General features: G+C 38.8%; 1 protein-coding gene across 3 annotated transcripts in view; it reads right to left on the bottom strand.

The window, feature by feature from the left end:
• Positions 1–23,380, bottom strand: part of LOC5576541 (rho guanine nucleotide exchange factor 10) — a 426,336-nt gene that overhangs the window by 28,764 nt on the left and 374,192 nt on the right. For 2 of the 3 annotated variants that reach the window (XM_021839087.1, XM_021839088.1), the window contains one exon: positions 7,576–8,370. In XM_021839087.1, coding sequence (XP_021694779.1) covers positions 7,576–8,370 — 795 coding nt within the window. Of the gene's footprint in view, positions 1–7,575; positions 8,371–15,341; positions 15,438–23,380 lie in introns of those variants that run through there. The other variant, XM_021839089.1, reaches the window with a different exon arrangement.

Here is a 23,380-nt window from a genome sequence, read left to right as displayed (position 1 = left end):
CAATGGTCGGAAAAAAACGAAATTTGGCCAAAACTAGTTTTATCGCTTTAATCGATGAAATATGTAATCTTAATATGTTGTTTAGCGTTTTTATTGTTTCAGAAGGGGTTATTCACATATTACGTAACATTTTTTAAAAGGTTTTTTTTTTCATTTGAAATGCAATCAAATTTGGCTGAAAGCAAACATTTTTTTGTATTTTAACGAGTTTGATCAAAATATGTATGAAGAGTGGTTAAATATATTTTATATCAACTTTGTATGAAAAATATCGTCAAAATGTATGAAAATATTGAATTATTCCAATAGCTTCTTCTTCTTCTTTCTGGCGTTACGTCCCCACTGGGACAGAGCCTGCTTCTCAGCTTAGTGTTCTTATGAGCACTTCCACAGTTATTAACTGAGAGCTTACTAATGCCAATGACCATTTTTGCATGCGTATATCGTGTGGCAGGTACGAAGATACTCTATGCCCTGGGAAGTCGAGAAAATTTCCAACCCGAAAAGATCCTCGACCGGTGGGATTCGAACCCACGACCCTCAGCTTGGTCTTGCTGAATAGCTGCGCGTTTACCGCTACGGCTATCTGGGGCCCCTTATTCCAATAGCTCTAACTTGCAAATCAGCAAATTTCTGCAAAAAATTCAAACGTTTTTTGTAAGATTTAAGGATGCATTTTAAAGTGCAATATTCGAAATGGCGGCGACATGACGCGACAAGAGTTGCTTTTCATGTTCAAAATCATTAAAATTACCAAAGTGTAATATTGAACGGTATAAAAACTTCTACCAAATATTTTTTTCCATCCTCACGCTCGATAAAAGTGTTGAACCATAAGCCTTCAGATAGTGTGTAACTTTGGGAAAATATTGCATTCCTTAAATATGAATTTTGTACTTTATTTTATTGTTACATTTTTCAATTTTTTGAGTTCAGTCAGTTTGACGTCATAAAAGTCAAAGAAAGTTAAATTTTAGTTCAATTTCAATTAAGAATCATAATAATATAATACATGAGGTATATTTTAAGATGATAAAAATCATAAAAATCTCAAAAAAGTGTTCTGGTAGTTTTGGCCGCCCCTTTATATGGAGCCCGACCATTGTGCAATGTGCGGTTTTTAGTGACAGCTGTCTCTTATGTCTGGTTCAGGGTACGAACAAACTTCCCTCGATATACTCAATAAATCTGGCTCATTACTGTGATTCGGTGTCGAGCATTTTATGTCAAGACTAATTAAATTCCAGCATTCTATTCTTCCGGTGCATTTTTCATTCTGATGAGCTACATGTGATTCCTTTGTGATTCATTCCAAGGACTACCCGGTATACCAGGAACTGGGCTGCACCAGGACCTGATTTTGTGCACAATTTTTGGTATAGAAAACTCACAACGATTCATGGGCGAATGGCGGAATGCTTCAATACGGTACTAGGAGACCCCACGCAGCTACCGGAATTCATCACCAGGGGTATCACATTTCTCCTGCCAAAGGACCAACACACAGCTGACCCAGCGAAGTACAGACCAATAACGTGCCTTTCAAGTCTGTATAAAGTGCTATCGTCGGTAATAGCGAGGAGGGTGCAAGCCCATTGCGACGCCAACAACGTGATGACCGAGGAACAGAAAGGGTGCCGCCGAAACACGCAAGGCTGCAAAGATCAGGTCATCGTAGATGCAGTCATTGTAGGGCAAGCTACCCAAAAGCAAAGGAACCTAAGTATGGCGTACATCGACTACAAAAAGGCATACGACTCAGTACCTTTTCAAGGTACTGCAGTTGTATAAGGTAGACGGGAACGTCATCAGGCTGATGTGGAGCACATCCCTACACATTACCGATGGTACAGCTGTGTTACGGTCAAGGACTCTCAGCATCAGGAGGGGGATTTTTCAAAGCGATAACTTTAGCCCGCTATGGTTTTGCCTGGCCATGAACCCCCTCAGCAAAGCACTCAACCAATGCAACTATGGCTACCAACTGAAAAGTGGGGAAAGGAGCACAAAAGTTACCCACACCTTCTATATGGACGACCTGAAGCTATTTGCGGAATCAGTGCAGAGGCTGCATCAGCTTTTGCAGCTAGTTACGACATTCAGTAACGACATCCGGATGGAGTTTGGTATTGACAAATGCCGGTCATTTCATCTACGTCGGGGTCAAGTTATGGATGCCAGCTGTTTCAGCGTCAACGAGCAGGAGGAGATTCGGAATATGGTTGAAGGCGAAACGTATAAATACCTCGGATTCCTGCAACTTAGAGGTATTCGCCACACGATGATCAAGAAGGAGCTGCAGGAAAAGTTCTTGTCTCGTGTAAACTGTATTTTGAAGAGCTTTCTGTCTGCCGGCAACAAGGTGAAGGCGACCAACACGTTTGCTGTGCCCCTGTTGACGTATAGTTTCGGGGTGGTAAAGTGGACCAAGACTGACTTGCAGGCGATAGAGCGAGCAGTACGAGTGGCGTTCACCAAGCACCGAATGCGCCACCCAAAATCGTCCATTGAGAGAGTCACCCTGCCACGTGCAGCAGGAGGAAGAGGCGTCACCGATATCCAGGCACTATGTGTCTCCCAGATCCAGCAGCTGCGGGCATATTTCGTAGAAAGCCAGAACCGCCACGAAATTTATCGCACTGTATGCGAAGCTGACCACGGCTTCAGCGCCCTGCATCTGGCGCAGAAGGATTACCAGCTGAACTGCGACATCAAAACCGTCGATGCGATGATCGCAACGTGGAATCAGAAGGAGTTGCATGGAACGCACCTCCATCAAATGGAGCTCGAGCACATTGATAAGGTGGCATCAAACACGTGGCTGGTGCGGGGTGACCTCTTCTCAGAAACAGAAGGTTTCATGGTAGCCATCCAGGACCGGGTAATCGGCACTACATATTGCACGAAGTCGTGGAGGACCGCTGTAGGAAGTGCAATTGAGACTATCGAGCATGTCGTTGCCGGTTGTTCAGTACTAGCTGGATCAGCCAACCTCGATCGTCACAACCAAGTTGCCAAGATTGTGCACCAACAGCTTGCCCTTAAGCACAACTTGGTGGATCGATTTGTTCCCTACTACAAGTACCTGCCGGATCCGGTTCTGGAAAATAGTTGCATATAGCTGTACTGGGATCGCGAGATCATAACGGACGTCCTCATCCGTGCCAACCGCCCCGACATTGTGGTCTACGACAAAAGGATGAAACGAGTTACACTCATCGACATCGCTGTACCGCTGGACCACAATGTCCAATCAACGTTCTCTAACAAGATAGCGAAGTACCACGACTTGGCGGAGGAGTTGAAGCAGATGTGGCACCTAGAGGACGTCCGTATAGTTCCGGTAGTCCTCTCAGCGACCGGAATTGTCCCGAAATCTCTCCTAAGGTCCCTAGACGAGCTGGAATTGAAGAAGGACCTACACAGCATCCAAAAAGCGATGATTCTTGGAACCTGCAGCATAGTTAGACGGTTCCTGAACCACCACAACTGAGAAGCTCATCCAGCAGACTCATTAGGATAAGTTAAACCGACCAATGAGATCCACAGAGCCTAATCCCCTTTGGCATACAGATTGCCCGGGGTAGGTGAAAGTTTCCAGAATTTTTTGCTGAGAAGTGCCAAAACTCTATAATAATAATAATAATAATAATAATAATAATAATAATAATAATAATAATAATAATAATAATAATAATAATAATAATAATAATAATAATAATAATATGCGATGTTAACATGAAGTACGATGTTACAGGACATATCATGTTAATATCCATGATATGCCATGCTCCAATTATGTGCATTATATGGCACATTAGAGTGGTTCAAAAAATCGTTTTTGCTCCACACCGCTCATTCGATTCTAGATCAAATTCTGAATGTCCTCCCAAAATTTGAGCTCATTTGGATAAAAACTGAGACTGCACAAGCCCTTTCAAGTTTATATGGGAATTACTATGAGAAAAGCAACCAATTCATTCAATCGGTCATAGTGTTTGCCCATATGTTCTTGGGGATTAGAGCTACGTTGATACTGTGAGATACATTCATCAGCTACAACTTTGCCGAAGACCGTTTTCACATCGGACGCCTCAGTAATTAGTTATTGATTTATATCCAGTCACAAATTCTTCAGCAGTGCTCATATAGCTTCTGAACAGGCAACATTGCTGCACCTGGCGCGAAAGATAGCACGCACAAATCATGGCTACTATGTTTTACTGCATATATCCAATGGTGCCTGCACTGCCCATAACTGCATATTTGTAACATTCGACAAAAGTAGGCATTGAGTAAATGGAATACCAATAATGCGTTCTATGGCAGTATGGGAGGAAACTAAAATTTCTCAAAATTACCAGGAACTCAAAAATGCTTATTTGAGGCTGATATTTCGTACAATTCATATCGCATACTAGGTGAATTGTCAGAAAATAATTCTGATTGAAATTTCATTGCTATCACATTACTAGGCCCATTTATAATCTCAATGTGACTGTTATGCGGTTATAATTACCAATGTGACAAAACAACTTGGTATTTTTTTCGAATTTTCTAGAACAATCTCACAGATTTCAGTAAGTTGATCGAAAGTATTTATCATTTGATGACTCTCCGTGGTATTAACTCCATTTTGTCAAAAATGTCGAATGTGACTGTTTTTCAGTTATGGGCAGTGCAGAACAGCCCAATAATTATGGCCAAAGTTTTTCAAGTCATTCAAAAATCAATAACTAATTACCGGGGAGTCCGATTTAAAAATGGTCTTCGACAAAGTTGTAGCTGATGAATGTACATATCTCACAGTATCAACATAGTTTCAGTCCTCAAGAGCACATGGGCAAACACTATGAACAATTGAATGAATTGTTTGCTCTTCCCATAGTAATTCCCATATAAACTTTAAAGGACTTGTGCTGTCTCAGTTTTCATCCAAATGAGCTCAAATTTTGGGAGGACACTCAGAATTTGATCTAGAATCGAATGAGCGGTGTGGAACAAAAAAAATTTTTGAACCACTCTAATGGCACATGATGTTTCGTTCGAACCTTTTAGGTATTATTTCACTATTAACAACAAACCACATATGGTTTGAAAGCAACGAAAGCAAATCAGTTCAAAATTGGCTAAGAAACGACTAAGACGAAGTAACAATTGTCTTATCACGGAGAAAAATAATTAGTAAAAACAATCAATTATTAGTTGATTTCAAACAAAACATTAGTTTGAATTATGCACAAACAAAATTAGGGTTTGAATCACCCAAATGCATTGTTAAAAACAAACTAAGATTTCATGTTGTTCGTACCAATATATTCTAGTTGATTTCAACAAATCTTAGTTTGAAACAACCAAATAATTTGTTGCTCAATTTGACAGTTCTTGAAACTACCAAGAACGTAGGTTGTTTCAAACTAAGAACAGTGGTTTGATTCAAACAAGAATCAATTCAAAACAAACAAATGTGCTGGTTTGGCGGTTTCTAGCCATTCAGTTTATCTGAAATCACATTTACGATATTTTATAATCAGCACATCAAAAACTCTGAGGAAGTTTGTCTTACCACTCTGCTGAAGAATTAAATAAAAAAAATGGAGGGCCAGAAGCAGCATCAGTTTCTCGTTGCCTTGGATGCATGAGTATTTCAGCATTCATTTTAGCGAAAGAGTTCAATAGGACCTTGAAAAATGAAAGTATTATTTAGATAACACTGCGGAACACGTTTTTGTCTCCAGCACCAAAATGCCGCTATTCACTTAATTAAGGGCTGCTGAAATCATTGCCGTTTTCAGAAACATCATAGCACGTCTAGTTTTTAAGATATTGGATGTTGAAAATGCGAAAATTTACTATTTCAGCCAACTTGCATGCAAGTTTGCCAGCTTGTGCGGTAATTTATTTGCTTAATTTGCCACAGAATTCAGAATTTATGTGTACAACAATACTTATCATCAATTTTTTTCATACATTCGATGCGGAAAAGTTATTTTTGATGGTTTAAAAAATTATTGTATTTTGCCATATAAAAGAAACGACGAACTTTCTATGGAGACTGCAAGCATGTTGAAAAAATCGGTTTAATCAAAATTTAATCGTGCAATTTAAATCAAATTATATCTGAAACGAAAGTTTAAATTCTATTTTGCATGTTTGGTGGATTAGATTACAAAAAAGTAAGATATAATGTACTTTAAGTTTCATGTATACATCAATAAAACCGGTTTTTTATACAACTTTGGCGACCTGTAGCTAAAAATTGTGACATCCAGCACGGAATGGTATCAGATTCAGCATCCCCAAATCTACTGGAGACACATAATTTGATCCTTGAGACACGCAAAAATGTCAGTTTTGTTACGCTGTGTAAGATAAAGAATGAATACTCACTCAAATTACCTTCACAAGAATATTTAATTGAAAAACCTTTCAATGAAAACACACTCAATTATGCTGTTCACTTTTCGATTTCAAGGGTAACTGCAGTTATCTATACATTTAACAGGCGGAAAGCAAAAAGAGAAACAACACATGAGATTGGTCTGTAACAAACTAAAATTTAGGTTGTTTTTAACGCGACTAAATTCTTAGTTTGTTTCAAAGTATTGCTTTGGTAGAATCAAACCTTTTATTAATCCTGACAATTATAGTTAATCGGAGGAACAAACAACCTTGTTTTTGGTAAAATCAAACCAGTTGTTTGTGGAAACGAACTACAAAAATAGTTGAACAACCATTATATACATTGAAAAGAAACAAAGAATCTGCATTGAAACACCCTATAAAACAAATTAGTTTCAAACAAAGCAATGAGTTTGGAACAACAAATTTTGGATTAAATACAACAAGATTGCTAGTTTGAAATTCAACCAAAATTTTGATTGTTTCAAACTAAGGTGTTTTTCCTCCGTGATGTGGTAATCGTAGCCTTATAAATGCATGATTGGTTGCTTTAATTTCGAAATATCGAAATACCTGCCGCCGGGTACCACCGTTGAATTGACCGCATTTAATCTGAACACTTTTTCATTAATTTATTAATTAAATTAATTAAATTATTAACTTTGTTCCCCGCTAATTTGCACATCGTTTAAATTCAAAATGGTTCAAACGTCATTCAGCTCTTGGAACACAGTGAAGTGAAATGAACATTGTGAAACGAAACGCAGAATCAAAATAAATCAGCCAACGAAGTAACCAGAAGTACGATTTTATGTTGTTCATAGGGTAACCGTAAGTTCAAATTAAAAATGAACCATTTGGGGGTTCCAATGAGGTAGCGTTCGAATTTGATGAAAATCCTTAAGGTGAAGGTGAATCGAAGCCATAGTTCAAATTTTCAAGAGCACGGATCTGGAGAACCAATCATCTGTTTGAGCTGAAAACATAATCGATTGGTCACCACCAGGTAGTGATCAATCGATTAAGTTTTCAGCTTAAACGGATGTTTGGTTCCCCAGATCCGTGCTCTTAAAAATTTGTAGTTTGGCTTCGATTCATCTTCACCTTAAGTCTCAGAACGATGAATTTCTTAATTTCAGAACGGTGTACTCTTAAAATGTTGATGATACATACCGTGCAGTGCGTTCCGAGCGCTACCGTGGATAAGGCTGCCGTTACCGCTGCCGCTACTACTATTGTTGTTGACGAGATCGGCAATCAGGTGGACATTACCGCCAGCGCCTCCACCAGCAGCGGTCACCTGCTGATGCCGATGGGGAAGGGGAAGGGACGACGCACTGGTGTTGCTGCCGCTGCCACCACCGCCGTGGTGACTTTTCCATTTATCGAACGAAAGATGCGCCTTGGCCTTGTTGAGAGTGTTCTGCAGCTGGGTGATGCTTCGCCGGCGATCACCTGTTTCCGGTTTCTGATGAGCAGGATGGTGATGCTCCTCGAGTGCTGCCTTTGGCGTTGGGATCTTTGGTTGTTCCTGCTGATGATGGTGCTGATTGTTGCGACGATTCCGGTTCCGGAGATATTCCTCCCGGATGTCGTTCTCGTCGAGGTCGATCTCGTCTTCTTCGTCGTCGTCGTCCTCGTCTTCGTCCGAGGAAATGTACCGATCCTCGGAGTAGCAACTGTCCTCGGAACTGACCGTTCGCGTGGACGGTTTGTAATCGAGTTTGGTGGTCCGGGGCTGTTGGTCCGAAGAGTACGGGATCACCTGCGGCGGATGTGAACGGAACTCGACGATATCCGAGGGCACACTTAGTTGGCGCTGGTGCAGCTGGCGGTACTTTTGCTGATTGTCTTCGCTGGCTGGCGTCGTAGTAGGCACTGGTGCTCCTCCTCCGCCTCCTTCGATCGTGGTTCGCGACAAAGAACAATCCCACGAACTATCGGCCGTTTGGTATGGCTTTGTCTCATCTGGCAAATAGAACGAAGAAAAGGTGTAAAAATTAGCACATGCACATGGGTTTCAAGGTGAACGCGTTCAAAATGCAGCTACTGGTTAGAATAAGATTTGTATCACAGCATCCCGTCGGGTATTAGGGTGCCGATGTCGAAGACGCCCACGGCTACTTTTACAGATTGCGCGCCCACTTTAATTTATTGCAAAGATGGTAGCAGGTCTCTATTTAGTGACTTGGCCACTATTTTAATGCAGGTCTCTTAAAGTCTTAATTTTACAGGGTTGTTACAGAAAATCCAAAATTGTCAAATTTACTCTGAAGCCTTTGAAATATTCAATGAGAAATGTCTGGTCAGATTTTATGAGGAATCAAACTCCCATATCCTGATTCCTGTTTTGTCTCAGGTGTCTCAAGCTCCCATTCCAAAGACACTCAGTCGCTACCACCCCTGCGATTGATTGATTGATTGATTGATTGATCCGCGGAAAAATACATTATCTAGTTGCCACGGTGACACACAATACGGCCTGTTCTGATGAAATCTCGCGGAACATTACTAAAGGACCTATGTACAAATGAGAGATTCTCTCCTCTCTCGTTCTCTTTCGATTATGACAGTGGAACACTAAAGATTTTGGGAAGTTTTTCACTATAGATCGAAAGTCAATTTCCTTGACTAGCGTTTCATACAAAAAACGCAACAGAAGAGATTAATGTGACTCAGTTATTAATGAAAGCGAAAGTAAACAAAGAGAGCCTCTCAATGTTAGATAGGTCCTTTAGTAATGTTACGCGAGAAATCGTCTGTGGAAAGGTCGATCGACTTCCAGGGCAGCGATTTTTGACGTGGAAAAGTAATTTGAGCAGACCGGCCAATTTCCGACCGAGTCAGGTTTCCTCCAATAGAAGTTTATTAGACGGGGTTACTATGTACTTTGAGTTATGTGTCAATGCCTGAGCTGCATATTTGGCCGGTCATTTGGCGCAGAGTGGCACCCTTGGGGGGTGGTAGTCACTCAAATCGACACAAGCCAGTGAAGACAAGTGCCAATGTGTGAGTCTATTTTCGGCCTACCCGATTGCTTAGATCTCGGAATGTGAAGGTCTTCGGGGCTATATTTCAAACGGTGGGCCTTTTTTTGCCTGCTAGCGGTGGCACCTTTCGGAATTTGGGCATTCATTTGTTTGGTCAAAAATCGTTAAACCTACCGTGGACCCAAGAGGCGTTGAGAGAGGTAATTATGGGATGGAAGTTAATATTGAGCGCGCGTACGCATGGACAAAAAAAAAAATTTTTGCAGTTTGTTCACAAGCTATTGTGGCAGTTGTCCTGGCTTTCTAAAATGTGAAGAAGAATTAGTATAGCAATTGTAATGTCTTTGATCATTCGACAAGACCCGAGGAAGTCATAAGGTTTTGTCCTCTAGATATTTTGAATTTCCCTGTAATCAAAACATGAATCGTCTCAGACTAAAGTGTACACCGTTGTGATTTCAACCTAAAATTCACTCAGAAGTCAGTCAGGTTTGAAGTGATATAAAAAAAATATTTATTTAACAGGCATATTCGCTTGTATAGAGCACAAATCTAGGTTAGCTCACAGAACAATTGTAGTTTTGCTGAAAAAACTGATCGATTGATGAGGAACCAATCAAGCCACGTCTATTAGACTACCTTAGCTGAAGACTTTTTCAATGTGGCTCTAGTAGGCTGTTTCATTTTTTACCGACGAATGCAAGAATGAGAAATTTCCGAATTGATTGGTGAGCTCGTTTCATGCTGTTTTTTATTTTTGTTTGGCGTTTCTGAATTTCGACGGTCTTAAATCATTTAATTGAAGAGCAGACTCTTTGTTCCAGGCCATTATAAATGCAATGTCAGAAAGAATACTAAAAATAAGAATTCCCAAGCAAAGAGCAAGCAATAATTCTCACAAGTTAAGATATTCGCAAACATTTCGCTTACAGCTCATAAAAATCGATACAAACTGTTCCAGCCACCTACGCCAAATGTTGGAGAACGCAAAAACCTCTCTCTACCGTCGATCCGCAATGTAAACATCTGTCCATTCGCCAAAACTGTACTCTTCCGTGAAAATAAACAAAACCGGCGAAAACCATTCATTTCTCACACCCACCCTTCATTGCGCAGAGAACAGAATAACAGGCGTAACGATCCTGTATGATCACCGATCCGCAAAACTGTGTGAGAGGGCTGATCCACATAGATCACAAACAGCCCATCAACTCACCCCACTTGACAAGACAGCTTGAAATTGAGTTCGTTTGCGCGGGAAATATCAACAAAAAGGCAACCTTTAACTCTGGATTCAGCGTGCAATCTGGTTGCACCGATCGATCGATCGATCGACGCGCATTTACACGGTGAAACAGAGTATCTCGAAAGGCGAGAGCGCGCGATCGCCATCCACAGTGAGTCAAAATGTGAGCTTGCACTGTTAATTTTAAAAGTATTTGGGATTTTCTACGATACTCACGACGGTTTTTTTTACAGTTATTCAAAGAATTTTCGACCTTTTGTCATTTCGAACTTTTGTCTTTCGACCTTTTGTCCATAAACCTGACCAACATACAAGCATGTTTTCATGTATTTCAATTCCATTGTAAAATGTCCGAAGAAACCGAAATGATCTTCAACTCAGGTTTTACAACAATTCATAAATTGAATTGAAATTTGCAAAAAAGTCACACGTCTCGGTGAGAGTCGAATCTACGACTCCCAATTCACTAGACAGGCGCGTTACCGCTACGCCACGAGATAGCCTGAATTCGATTTTGATTCAGTCATGTGGTTCTTATACTTTACAATCCAAATGCAAGGTATATGTTGTCTAGATTTTCGGTACCGTAAATAGTTTTTTGAAAGAATAAAAGTTTTTTCAAAAGCCTTCAACTACTAGTATGAAAAGTCTTAATGAAGTGTTTAAAAAAAACGAATATACGCTTACTATTCATTCGATCAACGATCATCGATCAACTGATGGAACATATACTTCGTAGTTGCTACTCCGTGATCAATCAGGATAGTGATATTGCACAGAGAACCACTCAGATGAAGCTTGGGTTTTAGCTTGTTTACCATCTTCAATGTACAATAACACTACCCTTGATATTTATCGATTGATAACGGCGCCGGCCACGTCCTTATGTCCATCGGGGAGAGAAAGGAAGTTAATTAGTTAGCCGCTGTTACTAGAAAACCGGAGAATCTCCTGCATTTCCCACAGCTACCTAGGAAGTAGGAGTGTTTTGTTAGTGATGGATGAGGTATTCGACCGTATGGATACCACTGTGGTAAGCGGTTAAGTCGATGTATTAAATTCTAGCGATAGATAGAACTGATGATGTTTGCGCCATAATGACGCAGAGAGATAGAGAAAGACAGCTATTAGGAAGAGTGTTACAAATATACGAAAGGGACGGGCCTGGGATTGAACCCACGACCTTCTGCTTGCAAAGCAGAAGCGATAGCCATTAGACCACCAACCCCGTCTAACGAATATACGCTTACTATTCATTGAAAAAAAAACTCATACAAAAAAGTTGAAGAAATTCATATTTAAATCATTTTTTGGTCGGGCTCAGGCGCTATATAGCTTGACGGAGCCAAATTCACATATTGTTTTCTTAAAATTCCAATTCTTAGTTCCACAAAGAAGGGTTGAACATTCAAGTTCCAGAAGGACCACAATCTAGAAAATCTGAGTAAGGGATCTTTATTTGAATATGAGGAATCCATTTAAGTTTTTTTTCATCATTTGTACAAACAGCAATCACTGTGCATCGTCAGTCATTCAACAACAGCGCGATCGTTAAATTGCGGCAAGACGATCTCTGACTCTGAACAGCGAGATGAAGGAATGATGATGAGTCGGTGAAAATGGATCGGAGCAGTTAGAGGTACCTGCGTACATATAGTGCGATCGCAATCTGCAACCACGAGCAAATAAACAACGCCACTGGCAGCGTGTCAGAATCGCACTCTCGTATCGAGTGGGAGGATGCGTGTGCAGTATCGAAGGAGCAATAAAAGTATGGAATTTATTCGTAATTCAGTTTTACGATCGTGATCTGGCAAAAATGCGGAAGAACGACGTTGATCGTCATCCTCGCAGTCAACTGGTGTCAAGTTGCAGTTATGGAAGTCAGTCGATATGGTTGTAAAATAGGATGAAATGGAGTGGTCCTATTGACCTAGTATGATCATTAAAAAAAAACATTCTATAAGAAACAATTCTAAAATAAATTTGGAACGAGCTCACCAATTACTCTAGAGGCTTTTCTCATTTAAGAAGCTCCTTTCCAGAAATGGAGACTTAACCATTTCGAAAGCTCCTTCACAGAGCCTGGGCAACTTATCCTTGGAAGAATGGAGGAAGATGACAAGCTTCTATACAGAAGTTATGGAAAGTTCCTCAAAAATTTTGGAAAGCTCTTCAGAAACTATGTAAAGTTTCTCAGAAACTTGGGAAGGCTGCTCCTCATAAGCTGGAAAGCTTTTCCTCAGAAGCTGAAAAGTTCTTTCTCAGAACAATGCTCTTCTCAGAAGCTGAACAGCCTCTTCTCAAATACTGAGGATTCTTTTGTCAGAGACTGAGAAGCCTCTTTTCAAAAGCTGAGAAGGCTCTTTTCAGAAGCTGAGAAGCAACTTCTCAGAAGCTGAGAAGCCTCTTCTCAGAAGCTGAGATGCTTCTTTTTAGAAGCTCGAAAGGCTCTTCTTAGAAGCTGAGAAGTATCTTCTCAGAAGCCGAGAAGCCTCTTCCCAGAAGCTGAGAAGCCTCTTTTCAGAAGCTCAGAAGTCTCTTCTCAGAAGCTGAGAAACGTCTTCTCAGAAGCTGAGAAGCCTCTTCTCAGATGCTGAGAAGTATCTTCTCAGAAGCTGAGAAGCCTCTTCTCAGATGCTGAGAAGTATCTTCTCAGAAGCTGAGAAGTATCTTCTCAGAAGCTAAGAAGCCTCTTCTCAGAAGCTAAGGAGCGTTTTCTCAGAATCTGAGAAGCCTCTTTTCAGAAGCTGAGAAGCCTTTTTTCAGAAGCTGAGAAGCCTTTTCTCAGAAGCTGAGAAGCCTTTTCTCAGAAGCTGAGAAGCCTCTTCTTAGAAGCTGAGAAGCCTCTTCTCAGAAGCTGAGAAGCCTCTTCTTGAATTTAATGTTTTTAGATTCTGAGAAGCCTGTTATCTGATACTGAAAAACAATTTCTCAGATACTGAGAAACCTGTTCTCAGATACTGAGAAGCCTATTTTCAGATACTGAGAACCCTTTTATCCAAAACTGAGAAGCCTCTTCTTAGAAACTGAGAAGCCTCTTCTCAGAAGTAGAGCAGCTTCTTTTAAGAAACTGAGAAGCCTCTTCGGAGAAGCTGAGTAGCCTCTTCTTAGAAGCTGAGAAGCCTCTTCTCAGAAGCTGAGAAGCCTCTTCTCAGAAGCTGAGAAGCCTCTTCTCAGAAGCTGAGAAGCCGCTTCTCAGTAGCTAAGAAGCCTCTTCTCAGAAGCTGAGAAGCCTCTTCTCAGAAGCTGAGAAGCCTCTTCTCAGAAGCTGAGAAGCCTCTTCTCAGAAGCTGAGAAGCCTCTTCTCAGAAGCTGAGAAGCCTCTTCTCAGAAACTGAGAAGCCTCTTCTCAGAAGCTGAGAAGCCTCTTCTCAGAAGCTGAGAAGCCTCTTCTCAGAAGCTGAGAAGCCTCTTCTCAGAAGCTGAGAAGCCTCTTCTCAGATGCTGAGAAGCCTCTTCTCAGAAGCTGAGAAGCCTCTTCTCAGAAGCTGAGAAGCCTCTTCCCAGAAGCTGAGGAGCCTCTTCTTGAATTTAATGTTTTTAGATTCTGAGAAGCCTGTTATCTGATACTGAGAAATATCTTCTCATATACTGAGAAACCTGTTCTCAGATACTGAGAAGCCTATTTTCAGATACTGAGAACCCTTTTATCCAAAACTGAGAAGCTTCTTCTTAGAAACTGAGAAGCCTCTTCTCAGAAGTAGAGCAGCCTCTTTTTAGAAACTGAGAAGCCTCTTCGGAGAAGCTGAGTAGCCTCTTCTCAGAAGCTGAGAAGCCTCTTCTCAGAAGCTGAGAAGTCTCTTCTCAGAAGTTAAGAAATCTCTTCCCAGAAGCTGAGAAGCCTCTTCTCAGAAGCTGAGAAGCCTCTTCTGAGAAGCTCAGAAGTATCTTCTCAGAAGCTGAGAAATCTCTTCTGAGAAGCTGAGAAGTCTCTTTTTAGAAGCTGAGAAGCCTCTTCTTAGAAGCTGAGAAGCCTCTTCTCAGAAGTTCAGAAGTATTTTCTCAGAAGCTCAGAAGTTTCTTCTCAGAAGTTTCTTCTCAGAAGCTGAGAGGCCTTTCGTCAGAAGCTGAGAAGCCTTTCGTCAGAAGCTGAGAAGCCTTTTTTTCAGAAGCTGAGAAGCCTCTTCTCAGAAGCTGAGAAGCCTCTTCTCAGAAGCTGAAAATCCTCTTCTCAGAAGCTGAGAAGCCTCTTCTCAGAAGCTCAGAAGCCTCGTCTCAGAAGCTCAGAAGCCTCTTCTCAGGAGCTTAGAAGCCTCTTCTCAGAAGCTGAAAAGCGTCTTCTCAGAAGCTGAGTAGTTTCTTCTCAGAAGCTGAGACACCTCTTCTCAGAAGCTCAGAAGCCTCTTCTCAGGAATTGAAATTAATCTTTTTAGATTCTGAGAAGCCTGTTCTCTGATACTGAGAAGCATCTTTTCAGAAACTGAGAAGCCTCTTCTCAGTATCTGTGCAAAGCAAATAAACTAAATAAAACGAATAAAATGCATCAAAATAATGAAACATATGAAAATGATTAAAATTGATAAAATGAATTAAGAAACTTTTAACGGTAATGTGATGCAGTACATGTCAGGATTCAGTGTAAACAGTAATGCTTTTAAACCTATCGATGTTTGCAGATCTAGATCTATGCAATGACAGTTTCATAACAAAATCAGCAGAATATTTCAATCATCATAATAAAACACAAAGCTGACACTGACCTTTATCCCATTGCTGCATTCTCGAACGCCACGTGAGGTCAGACTATTTCCAATCATAATAATCCATCACTGAAGCCACAATCCATCTGTCCCCAGCAGAAGCCTCCCACCTGTTTGGCCTGCTTTCAGAATCAGGATAATAATAATTAGTCCGTCATCTAAATGTCAGCACCGATAATAGAAATCCTCTCCGGTCCCCAATCCGTAGGAGAAACTATTAATTAACGAAACAACCCCCGCTGTCAAATCGATTGACAGTCATTTGGGGATTTAAAATGAAGCAAACTCATTTGCCTTCCCGGGCAACCTGCGAGCGGAGCCAATAATCACGTGGCGCAAACGAGTAGGAAAAGAGCAACTAGAAAAAAAAAACTAATCAATGGATTCTCGAAGTGTGTCACAATCGCAGTAGACTGCGAACGACTCCACTCCACTTGGCAGCTTAGTGCTTTGGGGGAATGCTAGCTTACAGGAAAAAAAAAATACGAAATGGCAGAAGGCAGTAGTCGTCGGTTGGTCGTCACCATTGGCAACTCAACGAAAACAAACATATTGATTCACACTTTTTTTCTTCTTCGCTCGTCCACCAATGCACGATGGTTCGAATTGACAATATTGTTGATTTTAGACGAATGATGTCTTCAATGAACTTGTTCGTAATTGAGTTTTTACTTAGGGTTCATAATTAGGTTTAATTTGAATCAAACTTTTTTTGTTTGAGGAAATTTGTTATTGTTTTGATCTCTCTTCATTGGAGATAAGAAAATCTATTCTGAAAGCATAAGGACTGTTCATTTTATAAAGTGGACACTTTGTTTTTGCTATATCTTTTTTATTTATTGATAAAATCGTAATCGGTTTTCTGTGCATCGTTCAACTATTATTCTACAATACTATTAAAATATAAGATCTTAGAACACTTTTGGTTGAAGAGCCAAATATTTTTTTCCAAAAACTCCTAAGAAAAGCTGTTCGTCAAAGTTTAACATTATTTTTCGCAAAACAAAAATCCTAATTTTTATGAACATATTGTATGTTTGTATTCTTTACTATTCTACAAAAGGTATAGCTTTAAAAAAAATCAACTATATTCCACCATTCTCTGACATTAGGTAACTTTAGTGATGCACCCATTTATGGCCAAATTTGCTGATACACCATCCTTTCACTCCCAGCAAAAGAGGAAAGTAAAAAGCGTGTTCAAAACTGGTCTGGTTTACTAAATAAACTATATTTGTGCAAACGAGAGCCAAATCGTGCGTTTAAACCACAGTCCTAAGCACAAATTTTACTGTTTATGGTAGTTTTACTAAAAAGTCTCATACTTTTAAAATCGTGTACGCATACTTATCGATCTGCAGCAAATTACAAAAATAATAGGTGCAAAATGAAGTCGATTTTATTACAGCAGTGTTGCCAATTTTGATGATTGTCAATGTACTTTGAAAGGTCTTCTAAGAATAAAGCAATTGTGTATCTATTGTGCTTTAAATGTCACCTGGGGACTTAATAAGTAACTCTATGAAGGCGTAAGTCATTTTTCATATTAATACTATATTAGGACTTCCGTCAGGACGTACTTTTAACCAAAAAAAATCTACTCATACCGATCCCCTTCAATTTTAAAATGGTTTTCTCTAAAAATATAGGGGGAAAATGATGTTATTATATCTGTAAAATTGTTGTTCCAAAAATAACTTGATTTTTTCCATCAGGCTTCTAGTTGATGATACTTTCGAAGAACAAGCCCTTTTTGAAAATAAAAAATATAAATTGTCGAATTTTCCAGCCAATTTCTAACAATCATTAATTTTGATAACCTCCAAAAACCGACCGTTCTAATCGTTGTTCCATATTCGTGTGAAATTTAATTAATTTTGGAGAATTTTTATTATCACAACATTGTACAATACTAGTCAAACGATGTGCAGAAAACCGATTGAAATTTCATTGATAAATTAAAAAGATACAGCATGCACAAGGTGTCCACTTTATAAAATGAACAGTCCTTAGGTTGGGCCCAAACAAATCAGTTCTTTTGGTCTAACTTTTTCGTTGTAAGTTTTACGTGAATAGGTTGCTTGGAAAAGTTGTAGAGGAAGTTTTGTTACACATGTTTGCCTGAACATAGCAAGTTTATAATTTGAAGCTTTTTAGGATTTTTAAGAATTTATCCAGTATTTTCCCTACGATTTCTTGGAATTTCTTACAGAATTACAAACCGCCGCGTTCGTTAAAGTGCAAAATTTACAATACTGCATGAATGTCTCAAAAAATCCTGGACTCCTGAGGAAGTCTTGGAGGATTTTCTAGATACTAAGATGAAGATTCACTATATAGTTAAACGAGTTCCTGGATAATATCCTAGATGATCTTCTGGAGAAATTTGTTTCGCTGTTGAGAAATGTATGAAAGAACTATAGAAGAATATGGATGGAATGTTGAAAAAAATTCTGGAGGAAGTTTCATTTTGAAAGAGTTCTTTAATAATCTTATGCTTTGATTACACAATACGAGCAGTGCACGAACGTTCGTTAAAAAAAAAAATCGTTCAATATTCACGCCGTGGTTCTTTAAGGACGAACTGTTCGCCCATATATTACACGGTTCGAACAAATACGTCTGTGCTTCCATGACTGATGTGTTGGTGTATGCAAGAAATAGTGGCACTGGAAAATGTTTGAAATTTGAAATATGAAATCGAAGCAAGCCGGGTAATGAAATTGAGGAAAAATAAATAGAATTGTCATTCTGTTCCCGTTTGTAAAATAGTTAGCAATAAATAAATTCCGTTGCAACACCTGTTTTATTTGATTTGGCCAACAGGTTATGGGCCCAGCAACAGGAAAATTGCAATAGAAAGACTGTAAAAGTGAAAAAGTGAGTTTTGTCTTGAAGTTTATTGTTGGATCGCGTGGTAAGGACGAGTAAGAGTGGAGCAATGATGGATGCCACAAAAATGAACTTCAAGCGACTGGGATACGACAATTACGAGATTTGGAAGATACGAGCACGTCAATTTTTGACCAGAGAAGGGCTATGGTCACAGGTTATTGATGAAGTTCCCCCGGTGAAGCAAAGAACGACTGACTGGCTGGCGAAAAATGAGCTGGCATTGCAGACTATTGGTTATTTGGTGGAAGACTATCAGTTGCGTATCATCCAGGATGCTGAGACAGCGAACGCTGCGTGGAAAATGCTGAAGGACTACTACGTAAAGGATTCTTCCGTCAACAAAGTTGCACTGATCAAGAAACTGTCAAGGATGGAGCTTCCGGAAGGAGGAGATATGCGTCAACATTTGATGGATCTGGAGATCTTGTTTGAGCGGATCGAGAATGTTGGGTGTCGATTGGATGAGGACGTCAAAGGGGCATTTATGCTGGCCAGCTTGCCAAGTTCTTACGAGAACACAGTATCGGCTATACAGGGGCGAATGGAAGTGTTTCGAGTAAACTTTGTCAAAACCAAACTTTTGGAAGAGTTCGACCGTCGTACAGAGAAGGAGAAAACTGAAGAGCCGACTGCTATGGTTGCAAAAGCTGCACGGAGGAACCAGACCGAACCGGATTTCAAGCGATTATGCTTCGCTTGTGGAAGTGCTGATCATCTGATGCGAAATTGTGACTTGTTGAAGAATCTGAGAGGAGAATCATCGCAACCACATGAAGGTAAGCGGAATACTCATTCAGCCAAATCTGCGGTAGAGGACACCAAACGACAAATTTGTTTTGCAACAATTGAACAAACGCGAGAGGATATTTGGTACCTTGATTCCGGAGCTTCTGAGCACATGACGGGTAAGACGGTGAACTTGGACTGGCACGAAGAAGTGAAGCCGGAGAAGGTAATCCTTGCTGACGGACAAGTGTTGTATTCGAATCGAATCGGTATAAGAAATATGAAAGCCACTGATGGCGATGGCGCCTCCGTTCAGATTAGATTGGACAAAGTGATGGTTGTAGAAGGATTGGCTGTAAACTTGGTTTCCGTACCAGCTATAACACGAAAAGGATTCGTAGTTTCATTTGATGAGTATGGATGTAAGATTTCGAAAGATGGGAAATTGATTGTATCAGGAGTTAGAGAGGGACCGTATTATCGTATTGGAATTGCAAATGTGTAGTTAGGATCAGGAGGAGTGTCTTTATTTCTTGAGGAGGAGTGTTGGTGTATGCAAGAAATAGTGGCACTGGAAAATGTTTGAAATTTGAAATATGAAATCGAAGCAAGCCGGGTAATGAAATTGAGGAAAAATAAATAGAATTGTCATTCTGTTCCCGTTTGTAAAATAGTTAGCAATAAATAAATTCCGTTGCAACACCTGTTTTATTTGATTTGGCCAACATGATGGTCGTAGCAAGCAATGTTTGATTTATTTATTGATCGTCAAAATGTCACTGCTGCTGTTATCAAAGTATATAACTATCAACCAATTTCCCTCAATTAATCCTTTTTTTATTTTCAGATATGAATATAAAATATTACCCAGGCATTTAGGTACAGTGGGATTCCGTTTTTGGCATGCTCCGTTTTTGGCATGCTCCGATTTTGGCACCCCCCGATTTTGGCAACAAAATGGATCCGTTTTTGGCAACATTTTTCAATACCATTAAAATTTGTAGATTTTTGTAAATATTATCGTGTCTGTTGCTTTAGTCACTTTAATAGCATATCAACTCCACCCCGATTACATTCCAGATCTCCATTTTCGTCGATGTTTCCCCAAATCTCACCAACTACTAAGGACTCGCGTACGCGTTTATTTACTTCAGAATGGTCATTGGTCATACATAGGCAACGTTTCATGAGACCAATAATCTCCACCAGTATCTCAACTTAAGACCATTCTTTTTTCATAGGCATTCATATTGAGTGACCAGCCCATTTGAGTCTGCCAGTACACAGTTCGAACGAAATTTCTGAGACATATAATGCACATAATCGGAGCGTGGTATAAAATGGACATTTACCTGGTATGTCATGTAAACTTCAATTATATGTCATGTAATCCAGCAGGATTCTATGTGGTTACGTGACATATAACACAAATTTACATGATTCAAGACTTAAATTTACATGACGTCGTGTTTACATCGCATAAGTAAAGTTTACATGACGTGTAATCTTCATTTTTTTAACTGTGTAGGTGATACAATAAAAAAAACACTGTTCTTCAGATTTGGAACAGCTTGTTCGAACAAAGCACCAGCACCGACATAAGAGCAACGAAAAATCTATGACTCACACAGAGTTACAATTATAAATTTTGTCTCGCTGTCTTTATTGTTATGGATTTATATACATTGCGTATGTAAAAACACACCGCAATAATAGATTCAAATATGTACAGCAAAATGTCGTGTATCATAACTTTTTTTAAATTTCATTAAATAACATGACAAATGCGACTACTGTCCAAACTACAATTTATTTTCAATAATACCATTGGAGCGTGCGATATATACGACTGAGAGTGTTTTAACTTTTTGTCTGTGGTATTGGTGTGTATATTGATCTTTCTGCGTCAACTATTTAAAGCTACGTTCTCTCTTTTCTATAGACTCTATAAGGCGTTAGATTTGTTAAGAGACGATCCAGAATTCTGTACAATATTGTTAATCAAGGATACGGATCTCAACATCATCAAAATGTTCCTTACGAGCTGAGTCTATGAGTTTCTTGCGTCTTGTAAATTTTAAGCGGGATCATGTGAATTTCTAGTAATATTTTTCATATTTTCGGCGAAAGCTTGAGGATTTTGAAAAGGTTCCCAGAGGAATTTGAGGTGGGCTAGTGGTAGCCTAATAATAATAAACTTTTTTTTTTTTTCATCGGAGACTTGAGAATTTACGGCAACATCGCAACGGAATTCCAAGATGTTAACTCACAGCAAAATCCTTAACAAGATCCTGAGAACTCTATGCCAGATCCTACGGATGCTTGGCAAGATGCTTCAGAGCTCAAGCGTTTTTAGATTTCTTATTAGAACCTGAAGATTCCTATAAGGTTCTTGAGGTTTCATAACAGGATCCTGTAAATTTCAGTTGATTTCATAAGGCAGGTGTAAAACATATATCAAGCTGAATTGAAAATTATTTCAAGTAAAAAATAAATTCTACACAATTACAAGACATTTATGCATCTTCTCATGTTCATGTTTGCCCTTTTGATACAGTCAACCATTCATTATAAAATGCTTTACTTTATCAGAAACATAAATTGAAGGAGCAATTCTAAACTTACCGATTTTTTCAGATTTTATGCTGAAGTTCAAAAGTTAAACTGATTTTAAATGTTCATTTAATTAGAAAAAAAGGTCAAGCCGTTTTGCAATACCCAGCGCTTTTGATTCGCAAATAAGTATTTAAAAGAAAACATTTTTTTTTTGGTTTACTCTCATAGTTTTAAGAAAATGTCCAGTTCTTCAATAAACGTCACTTATGCGATTATTGGTTTTACAAGGCCCTATTATACAAAAATTATGCATAAAGCTTCTAAAAAATAATTGAAGACGTTGAGGCGTAAAAACGCGACCAGAAAATCGTTTGCCAGATTTAATATTACGGAGCTATACATTCAAAGCATAGTATAACCCTTCGGGAAAATGCTTCGAAGTGAAACTTTTTGAAGTCTCAACGCCTTATAATTTCATAAAAATGATGTATCAACATTGTAATGATGCTTTCAAAACCAATAGTTGAAAAATTAAATTTGAAATATGGGTTCCGATTTTGGCACGGTTCCGTTTTTGGCAACTGAAAATTTCAATTTTGTTGCCAAAAACGGAATCCCACTGTATCAGGAATCTTTCTAGGAGTATAGGGTCCTAAAATGTTTAATGAAATTTTGTTTTTATTCAATAACACGAAAAAGCCTGTTACTGCAACTATTTTAGCAATTCAGCCATTCCATGAAAAACCGATCTAGTGGGTCACCGAATTCCGTGAAAATTTGCTATTTTGTTCCTTATCCGAAATAAGGATACACGTATTTTTGGATTTTTTGATTAGGGTGACCATTTCCGAAATAAATTGAATTTTCAGGAAAATTTAAAATTTCACAAAAAATGTGTTTTTTACATAAAAAATCAATAGTTTCCGTTTTTTTGTGTTTTAAAGGCCTCGGGACCAAAGGGGCTATTGCTGTTCTCATTTTTTTTGAAAGTTCAGAAAATTTTACGTCTACTATCAAATTTTCAGCGATGTATGTTTTTTAGTTTTTGAGATATATTTTTTTGAAAATAAAAAATCAGTCATTTTTCATCGGCACACACTGTAGGTCTCAGCGCATTAGATTTTTTATTTAAAAAAAATCATAACTTTTGAATAGCTTAACCGATTTCCAATTTATTTTATGGAATGAAAGCATAAAATTTCAACTTTTCAGACAAAATTGAACAATCTGATAAAAATATGTTTAAACGTGAAAAAATATAAAAAATTCTAGTTTTTTTTAGAAAATTTCATATATATTTTAATGGAAAAAAAATAACTTTTCAAAGTTTTCTATTTTTTTCTAAACATTAAAAATTTAATGCGCTGAGATCTACAGTGTGTGCCGATGAAAAATGACTGATTTTTAATTTTCAAAAAAAAAAAAAAAATATCTCAAAAACTAAAAAACATACATCGCTGAAAATTTGACAGTAAACGTAAATTTTTCTGAACTTTCAAGAAAAAATGAGAACAGCAATAGCCCTTTTGGTCCCGAGGCCTTAAAAACACGAAAAATCGGAAACTATTGAGTTTTTCCATGTAAAAAACACAATTTTTATGAAATTTTATATTTTTCCTGAAAAGTCCAAACCTCTAGCCTTTATTTCGTCCAAAAAGATTGGAAATCGGTCGAACGGTTCAAAAGTTATAGTTATTTTAAAAATAAAAAATTTGCAAAATCGCGATTTTTCTGGTCACCCTAATCAAAAAATCCAAAAATACGTGTATCCTTATTTCGGATAAGGAACAAAATAGCAAATTTTCACGGAATTCGGTGACCCACTAGATCGGTTTTTCATACTTACTTACTTATTTGGCTTT

The sequence above is a fragment of the Aedes aegypti genome, chromosome 1 (assembly GCF_002204515.2).
Source record: "Aedes aegypti strain LVP_AGWG chromosome 1, AaegL5.0 Primary Assembly, whole genome shotgun sequence".
Classification (NCBI taxonomy): Eukaryota; Metazoa; Arthropoda; class Insecta; order Diptera; family Culicidae; genus Aedes; species Aedes aegypti.
This window is presented reverse-complemented; position numbering and strand designations above follow the sequence as displayed.